This window comes from Dunckerocampus dactyliophorus, chromosome 4 (genome assembly GCF_027744805.1).
Source record: "Dunckerocampus dactyliophorus isolate RoL2022-P2 chromosome 4, RoL_Ddac_1.1, whole genome shotgun sequence".
Classification (NCBI taxonomy): domain Eukaryota; kingdom Metazoa; phylum Chordata; class Actinopteri; order Syngnathiformes; family Syngnathidae; genus Dunckerocampus; species Dunckerocampus dactyliophorus.
In genome coordinates, this window is record NC_072822.1 from 28,578,100 (window position 1) to 28,588,203 (window position 10,104).

The window sequence follows — 10,104 nt, forward strand, 5'->3', positions numbered from 1 at the left end:
TTATTGTTAATATTTTTATATTTTGGTGTTGCTCCATTTTTTGTCCTGGAGAAGTCGGCGTAAAGGCATGGATTTCCAGTTCCGACCCTGGCCAATAGATGAGCCGGGGTTTCTTCTTGTGCTCCGTCAGTGGTAAGCTAATGAGGCAATACCGCCTCCAAGCGACCATTTGTTGTAACTGCGTGCAAAGTTTGTCTTCTGGAGTCGTGCAGTCACTATATAGTAGTACGCTTACATATTTACACCACCAAGAATGAAACAAACCTGAAATGTCAATATTTTTTTTCAATAAATGTATGCATACAATAAAAAGCTTTTTTAATAAGTCACTTTTCTCCCGCTTGTAATTTTATTTTTTAGTAATACAAGAATTTATCTTGAACATATATTGCTGTCAATTTGCAAGATAACAAATTGCAATTGTCACATAAATGCTCAGCTTAGTGGCAGACATACAGAATTAAAAGCTCGATCATAGATAAGTCAAAATAAATATGATAACCTCCCTGTCAGTAAAATCGTTTTTTTTTTTTTACATAAAACATGCTCACAGGTGTACAAGAAGTTAATGTACTGCAAGGATGGCCAAGGTTTTCTACTGCAGTGGGCACGTCTGTCTTGGGTTACCTCCTGTCTCGTTGCTGGGGGTGTTTGTAGCTCCACTTGCTCCTCTCTCAGCTGTAAAATGCAATGCCTTTATCATATCAAATTGGTCATTTGGTGTCTCTGTATATTTAAAAAAATCCCAACTGACTGAAAAACCTAGGGCAGAAGTTCAACCCTCACTTCATGACTTGAAATGAATGATATACTGTACAGCAGGGGTCACTCACGTGGTGCCCGCGGGCACCAGTTAGCCCCCCACGACCACATGAGGTGCCCGCAAGCCTGCTTTTCATTCAGGTTTTCAGTTAATAATGAAAGAACAGTAGAAAGAAATGCATTCTGAAATACAAAATGTGAGTTGTGGACACCAGCATTTTGTTAATGTTCTGGTAAAACAAGCATATTTGCTTTGTTTGGGTTTAAAATAAGCTCTGAAAATAAATGTTACAAAAATGAGTAGCTCTTGGCCATTTTCCTTTTGTAAAAGTAGCTCCCACAAGGAAAACCGTTGGTGACCCCTGCTCTACAGTATATGTACTGTAAATGTCATTACTGTATTTAAGTTGTATTTTTATGCCTGTACTTTGAGCCCTCATTTATCGCTGTTTATATTGTCACGGGCTAGTCTGGAAGGAAAACTGCCACTTCTACTACCACAGGCTAGTCTAAAAGGATAACCGTCACTTCTACCAGATCTCGTTGTAACAGCGCACAGAATCCATGACCCCGTTAGCATTCAGTCATCTTTATCCTTAACAATAGTTGCGACAGTCGAGCGGTTGGGACCAAAAAATTGGCCAATACTGATGGACGTGTCTCCTCTCTCTGAGCTTTTTATAACGTTCATTTTTACTTCCACGGTGAGGACTTTCCTTCTCTTTGGCGCACTGCCGCTTGGGGACATATTAAAGCGTAAAAAGTGAACTAATAAATGATTACTTTCACATTTCTCAACCAATTCAAACCATTACAATTCTGATGATTGTACCTCTATAGCAGGGGTCACCAACGTTTTTTCTTGTGAGAGCTACTTTTAGAAAATGAAAATGGCCACGAGCTACTCATTTTTGTAGAAATGATTTTCATACCTTATTTCAACCCAAACAGATCAAATATGCTTGTTTTACTAAAACATTCAGAAAATGCTGGTATCCACAACTCACGTTTTATGTTTCAGAATACTTTTCTTTCTAGTGTTCTCACATTATTAACTGAAACCCTGAATGAAAAGCAGGCCTGCCTCATGTGGTCGTGGGGGGCTACCTGGTGCCCGCGGGCACTGTGTTGGTGACCCCTGCTCTATAGTCTCTGTTTGGCAGCTTAGATGTTAAAGTGTTACTTTCCTGACTGAGACAAACACATGAAAGGGATATTTCAAGCATTTTTCTGAATATTTTTGGTCAGGTGCCATCAATATGTATGCAATATTTGGCCCTTGTTTTGAAAGCAGTGAGGGGAATGCGATCATGCCGCGTAAATATTTGAGAAAATACTTAAGACACAGACAAACAGAGTCAGAAGCCTGGGGCGTGTAGTTGTCTCAACATGTCTGCAAAGCATTGAGCAATGACTTTGGGATTGTAGCAGAAAACATTACATTAAGAGCCCTCTAGACATGAAATAACACCCCTATAGTCACCTTTACTCTTGTATTACCCAATATAGTAGACAAACTTTTCCCCGAGTTTTTGTACAGTGGCAATTTGGCTGAGTTTTGGCTGAGCTGTTAAATGTTTTATAATGTTTTTATATTAACATTTAAATGTATTGCGCTGTGTACTTTTTTTTACTTGTTGTAAGCATTTTTATTTAATTGTTAATATTTTATGTGAGTGACTGAAATTTATCAATATTACCTGACTATTTGAATTATCTTTTCATTTTCATTTCATGTGCATTTGCCACTGATAAAAACTACCGTACACTTTAACAAAATAAAACTGTATTAAAAATATATATTTAAAAAAGACATTTAAATTATTTTTAAAATTAAAAAATAAATTAAAAATATATTTATAAAATATATATTTGCTAAATACTAACATCTTGAAACTGACTAAAGAAACTATTGTAAACTATATTAAATGTATTAAAACATTTACATGTTTTTTTTATAATTATATGTGTATAAAATGTATAACTATGCACACTTCATTACTCTACTGAAGTAGTTTTTTTATAATTATATATGTATAAAATGTATAACTATGCACACACTTCATTACTCTACTGAAGTAATTTTTAACATGTTTGTACTTTAACGTTCCTGTTAGGTCCGACTTACTTTATTGGATTTTCAATTCGTATTTTCAATAAATAGTAGTTAGAAATAGTAGTTTCGGTAGCCAATGGCTGCGGGAAGTACTGTGATGCCGCGCGCCAATCAATCCAAAAAAGTCGAAGAAGAAGGTTTATGATTGGTTGCTTGTGTAAGGTGCCACTGTAAACAGGAAGTTAGGGCTAGGCTTTGCAGCATGTCCGGATTGACATGCCGCAAACCATAGACATATATATACATGGTTAGACGTCGCATCGAGTGGGTTTGTCCACTGCTGCGACAGGAATAAACTTAAACTTCTTTGTAGAAAGGTTCTTTATGACAGTAAGTACATTTACTTGTATTCGTTTACAGCGCAGCCTTGACACATCCAAGATGGCGACGACGTTGACATATCGCAGCAGCGGATTAAATTTAGACAAGCCCTGTTTGATGAATTATTTTTAGATTGTATTTATTGATGTCACTGTATTGTATGTATTTATGTAAACTGTATTAATTTATGTTGATGACATGCAAATTACTCATCCTGGAATATGTCGAATATATTGGATTGGAAGTGCCTTCTGTTTCTACATTCAGTTATTCAATAAAAATAAAACTACATGACTTTTTGTAAATGTAATTGGCTAAGTTCTTTTGTTGATTTAGCATGAGTCAACTAGTTGTGACACATTAAACTTGCTAAAACAGCCTGGTAATGTAAGAAATTAATAAACCGCAAAAAATTGTTAATTATTATTAGAATTATTATTACTGTACACATGTTTTGTTTTTTCTTTGGCTTTTTGCGTTTTTTTGGTAACACTCATTCAGAAAGCCTCTCAGGGATCATGTCTCATGCAGCAGAGTGCCCTAATACCAATGGGTTTGAATGGCCCAATGGAAAACTGCAAAAACTAGGACATTTTCATCCATCCATTTTCTTCTGCTCCGCGGTTGTGTCGCGGGGCAGTAGCCTAAGACAAGAAGCCCAAACATCCCTCTTCCGGCCCCGACATCAGGACACAAAAATGTCATTGAAAAACAGGATGTTTGGTCACTCTTGTTTTATCCCCCCAAAATCTTAAGGCGTTAAGTCAACGTCCAATATCAGCATCAATACCAGTGTCACATCACATTCTTGCATCGAGGCTTCCTCATTACTTGACGCCACGTGTGCCAATTCCCAGAGCACGATACATTCCAATATGAGAGCATGTCATACAACACAACTTAACAGCAGCTACTTTCACTTGGCAGTCACTTTCTGACAAGAAACTTACTCTTTTACTGTTACTCAAGTATGGCTTCTGTGTAGGTACTTTATACACGTCTGCTAGAATCCTGGAATAAAATATGTCAAATAGAAAGTAATGAGTGAGTAACATACTTTGTGGGAGGACATTTTCCACGTAGTATTGCGGCACGCTGATGTTGCCAGATGGGCGGTACTGGCCAACCACAATAACCTTGTTGCCATCGGTGGCCATACCAACTCCCAGTTGGGTGCTTCCTTTCCACACCACCTGAGTGAAATGACCTGAAAAGACAAAAGGAGACATGCAAGAACAATATGGGTGTGATGCTGCGTTTTAGGAAAAGAACAGTACAGTGATTAGACAGTTCATTAGGTTAGCTGCTTGAATTGGTTGGTTTGATAGGAAGTTTTACCTGTGCTGTAATCAAATCCTGGTTTGTTCCAGTTATATTCCTTGATTTCACCATACCAGTGATCTACAGCTTCTTTTCCTGGAGAAGACACACTGTGACAGTTTTGTATGAAACGATGCTAACAATAAAGCAAGAATAGATGGCATCCTACAACATGCAGTAAAAAGACAAGGCCATTTGTGTAAAAATGGCATGTGAATAAAAAAATGCTTCATGGAAAATGTCATTCATTTCAATGGGAATGTCGGCAAAACCGGCAACTTTTGGAATGACGAAAATAGGATGTTTTGAATGAGCTGAATATTTTTGAAGTTGCAATGGTTGGAACCGGTTGCCAAACGTGGAAGTACAGCGCAACCTTGGGTTAGCGTTATTAGTCCGTTCCAGAAGGTCAGACTCTAACGTACTCTTAACCAAATACATTTTTCTCATAAGAAATAATGTAAATCCAATTACAGTTCCCTGGTTTAGCGCGGCAATAGGTTCCCAAAATAGTCCACAATAAGTGAAATCCATATAATTATTCCATATTATCATTATTACATATGTTTTAAGGCTGTAAAATCCCTCACCATACACTTTATACACTTTTCTCAGTCAGGCATTGACATTTTCTCACATTTCTTCAAAGTTCAAACCTTCGTTTGAATTTTAATGCTCAACCTAGGAGGTTGGACACAATGAATTATGACATGACTCACACGTATTTCATTCTTCTGAGCGTGCCTCTTCCAACCAAAGATTCATTTACAGTATTTTGTAATGGTGCCCTACAGCTGCCTAACATCTACCTTCCTTCAGCATGTCCACAAGTCCAACGTTTTGTACAATGGTTAGCATCTTCCTCTGCCTTTTGGGTGCAGAGCGTTCCGTGGACATTGTGGGTTTTGTCGGGGAGAAAACATGCAAACATCCAGAGTTCAGAGTTCTCTGCAAGCTGTTTGCTAGTGATAGACAACAGGAAACACGGCAGTTTGGTACCAAGGAGATTGATTGACAATGGTCTACAGTCAATCAGGACGCAGAAGACAATGGGCAGGTTCTCCCTTAGCCAGTAAGGACGCCGCACACAATGTGCGTTCATGCTGTAAAAAAAAAAAAAGCACTAAATTTGCACAAAAAACCCCAGCGAAACAGTGATTCTGCGAAAGGTGAACCGTGATGGAGAGAGGAAACTATATAATCCGTTCCAGAGAGCCACAAATGTGAACAGAAAACACATTTTTATAGTTTGACATGCATAAAACAATTCTAAATGCATATAAAACTCTTGAATCTTGAATCTTTTCTTCTGATGAACTCAGTGGGTTACTTTCATAACAGGAGAGGTAAACTTCTGTAGACCACCACCATGCCTGGGCCAATAGCTCAAATTGGGGTTGACTCGCCTCCCATTTCGCTCTGCCATCACACTTCGGAGTCTACGTTGTGGGCAGAATTCCCCCTTTCACCACAAAGTGACATTCCAACCCGCCTTGACAACACACTTTTTCAAGAGCGACTAGTGAGAAATCTAGCGTCTTTTTCTGGCGTTGGGGAGTTTTCTGGTATTTGGGGACTTAAAAGTGAAAGCACGTATTGTTCTGCATTTTGTGTTCTCACCGAGGAGCAGTGGATGCTGTTGACATGTCCGTCCCGCCCAAAGGCTGTCACAAGCCGGCAGCATGATGTGGAGCTGTACACGTTGAAAGTGCAAATGAATCACGCATGCGTGAGCCGCGGGGGTGGAGCTCGCCCTGTTTTACACAGCGAGATCTAAAATGCAATTTTTCTTAATCTTCAGTAGGCCTGGATAAAAGAGGAGGATGTGTTTATTGTTGTTACAATTCTTTGGGTAAATGTAAATAATTGATAAGCCTACTGTACAGTTTTCCCTCGTACATCGCGGTTCACCTTTCGCGTATTAGCTGTTTTGCGGAAATTTTTTGGTTAAAATGTGAACATGAAAACTGAACTGAAAACAGGTGGGTGCGTTTTCTGAGTCAAGCATACATTTTTAAAAAATCAGCCAAAATCAGGCTAATTTGTGTTAATAAAGAATTTAAACATTCACATCTGTTCAAACAGAACACCTGCTTCACATGAAAGTCGCCCTCTGCAGTTGCATATTCCAAAGGAGCTGATGTGAGCGGACTTATTGGCACATAATGGCTACAAAAAAATAAAATCATTCACAGCGTGTCAACATTTTGTAAAGGTTTAAGATGAGAGAAGATGAATTAAAGATACAAGCCACCACAACAAGTGTGTAAAAGCAACATTTGGTAATGAAAGTGAATTCTAAAGTGGTGTGGATGGAACATTCACCTGTGTGTTTAATGGCCACTGAGCTCCACATGGTGTAAAGATTCTCTCCATCCTTGGTGTTACTGTGCTGCATAGCACCCAAAGCTAGCAGGTGATCCGCCCATTTCTGAGCTGCCGTGTTCAGTTCCCCGCTGAGGGTCATCGGCGGCGAACTGTGTCTGGCTCGGTAGGCGTTGTGAGTCTCCAGGAATTCCTGTTGAAAGCTTGCATCTGTGGAGCAAGTATAAGTTAATTACCTTTAAGTGTGTCGAGATGCTTTCTGCAGAGGCTGCATGAAAACGAAAACTCACCAGCCATTGTGTCTTGACGTTCGGAAGGCTGAAAATACCTAAAATAACACCTACTAGCCTTACTCTTTTTGAAAGAAAACTGCTAAACAGCAGAGTGCCAAGTAAAAATGTAGTGATAAGATCACTTGCCCTGGAGGAAAAACCTTCCTTTGCTGTCTTGTGGTGATATTTCTATGCTGTGGAGGTGGAGACAACACCCTGTCTGGGCTGCTTATTACCTCACTGGGATCACTTGCAAGCTTCCTGTGTTGTCACCTGACCTGTACAACAAGTACAGAATATACCAACACCATGGTGAAGATATTTTTATGCTATATATTTTTATTTTACTATACAAATGCCAGGGGATAAAAAGAATGTGCCCATCCAGTTTCGACCAAGTTCTATGTTCACAAAAACCTTCCAATCCCGTGCAAACAGACACAGACCACACAGCTCTACAACAAACAAAGTTATTTTCTTGTCATCCTCAGTGCTGTACGTGTTTTTAACAAACAAAAACCTGAATGAAGCCCACAGTGGGAACATTCCCAGACACCCAGAACTCATTAGATTACTTTCAAACACTGTTTTGATCTTAAACGTGTGTTTGTGTTCACCACATATCCCACAAATACCCTGAGTACTCAGTGAATCATCTGCTTTTTGGAAGGGTGGGGTACGAACCAATGATGGGTATTTTGCTTTTAAATTTTGCATGGTTTCATGATTTTCCACATTTTCCTGAATTTCTCAGAGAACAATGCATGGGCTTTACTGACAATGTTCAAAGATGTACACTTAGATGTCGGATTTGTTTTTTCCTAAATTAAATATTTTTTTAGTTAGAGCATAGAAAACCTGTTTACGACTTTCTAAATACGGCTTTGAACATTATCAGAGCCCTCTAGACATGAAATAACACCCCTATAATCATCTATTACCCAATATAGTAGACATAATAAGATAAATAATATAAATAAGACATATAAATAAGACTCATGCTTGTGCGCATTACTGTAAATGTGTTCCGGTGCTAGGGGAGCTGAGTGGGGGGCGGACAGGAAGTTTTAGCTTGGCGTGGGTTACGGCCGCAACAGTAGCCCTTGTTAGGAATTATTGTGCATGTTGTGAGATCATTCAAACCTGCAATAAAAGCCTGTTGTTGCGGTGATCAAGTCTGGTGCTTGTGTGTCTCACTCAACATTATACTGACACCTATCGACCAGTGTAGAATGCTACATACTGTACCATCACATCTTCAAAATGTGTCTACTGAATGCCTTATATTTATATTTTACTTCATTTAGCCATTTTAGGCTTGAAAATGTTTAATTGAGGCATAACATACTGTATGGAAAATGTGCTTAAACATATTTTTGACTAATAATAGGCCATATTCAACCACAAAACAGCATGATACAGTGTTCCCTTGTTTATCGCTGGGGATAGGTTGTGAAAAGGGTGAAATCCGCGAAGTAGCCAACTTATTTTTTTTACAATTATATATGTTTTAATGCTGTAAAACCCCTCACCATACACTTTATACACTTTCTCAGACAGGCAGGAACATTTTCTCACATTTCTCTCTTGTTTAAACACTCTCGAAAAAGTTCAAACCTTCATTTGAATTTTAATGATCAACCTTAACACAAGAAATTATTAAGTCACTCACATATATTTCACTCTTGTGGTCGTGCCTTTTAGTCCTGGCGCCGTTCCGCTGTACTGTAGCGTTTTTGTATCCCTGAACATATTGCAACAAATATTGCTGCAGATGACCCAAGATTCATTTACAAGCTAGCTAGCAGGAAAGCTAGCGATGACACAAGAGACATGGCAGGATGGCACGAAGGAGATTGATTGACCATGGTCTACAGCCAATCAGGACGCGGAAAACAATGGGCGGTGTAGACAGACGAGAGAGGGAAAAGATAGTCACTCAACTTCCCACAATGCAATTCTTCTTAAAGGGCCAGGCTCGGCCTCCAACAGCGTACCTACGCTGTAATAAAAAAAAAAGCACAAAAAAAATTCACAAAACGGCAAATCCGCGAAAGCTGAACCGCGATAGAGCAAGGGACAGAGTGAAGCCGCAAAATTCTAAAGCATGAAGTGGTGAGGGATTACTGTACTTCTATTTCAACCGTCTTCAGATATTGGCCCAGGCTAGTTTGGAAGAATAACCTCCCATTCTCCTCCCAGATCTCCTTGTAGCAGAGCACAGAATCCATGACCCCGTTAGCATTCATTAGCGTTCAATCATCTTTAGCCTTAATGATGGTTGCGACAGTCAAGCGGTTAGGACTAAAAGAGCAGCCAATATTGGTACGCATGTCTCCTCTGAGCTTTTTATAATGTTCATTTTCACTTCCACTTTTTTTTTTTTTTTTTTTTCCTTGACGGGGAAGGACGTGTATGGCAGGAGCTCTGTTGATGATACTGGAAATTTTAACTATTTTGGTGCTTTCCTGACTACACTTCATGAACACAGGATCAGTGCTGCTTGCTGAATCCCCCAGCTTTAACTTGGATAGTCGAGAGGTCCAGATACAAGTATCGATACCTGCTAGCAAGTCTAGCTAACTAGTGAACTGCTGAAGTTCAAAGAAGTTGCTTAGCAACAATGTCAAACACAAAGGAGAATGATTCTGGCTCTGAATATGAAGTGGACGTGGACATAAAAACAATGCCAGGATACGTAGATTTGAAAGATGCTTTCAATAAGATAACAGAAACCTTTGATAGTTCCTTCAACAGTAGAGAGATCACTCTACCACAAATAATGTGAGCAATTGAGAATCTGCACACAATGGCAGAGATACATTCTGCTACAAGTACAGTATAAGGAAGGCTGTATCTCTGGAAATAGAAGTTAAAGGTGATTACAACAACCTCTATGAAGTCACAATGGATGTCAGTAATGGTGTCACAAACATTATGGAAGAAAATAGAGCACAGAGCAAGGCTATCAAAAAACTAAGAAAAGAA

At 39.1% G+C, this 10,104-nt stretch overlaps 1 protein-coding gene across 1 annotated transcript; it reads right to left on the bottom strand.

Annotated features, from left to right (window-relative positions):
• Positions 1 to 374: 374 nt before the first annotated feature.
• LOC129180084 (Golgi-associated plant pathogenesis-related protein 1-like) lies at positions 375 to 7,291 on the bottom strand. Its single transcript, XM_054774129.1, has 5 exons — positions 7,135 to 7,291; positions 6,845 to 7,054; positions 4,538 to 4,615; positions 4,257 to 4,406; positions 375 to 678 (listed from the first exon to the last, which is right to left on the bottom strand). Exons 1-5 carry the CDS (start codon positions 7,139 to 7,141, stop codon positions 596 to 598), a joined length of 528 nt encoding a protein of 175 aa, XP_054630104.1. The 5' UTR covers positions 7,142 to 7,291; the 3' UTR covers positions 375 to 595.
• Between the last annotated feature and the right edge of the window lie 2,813 nt (positions 7,292 to 10,104).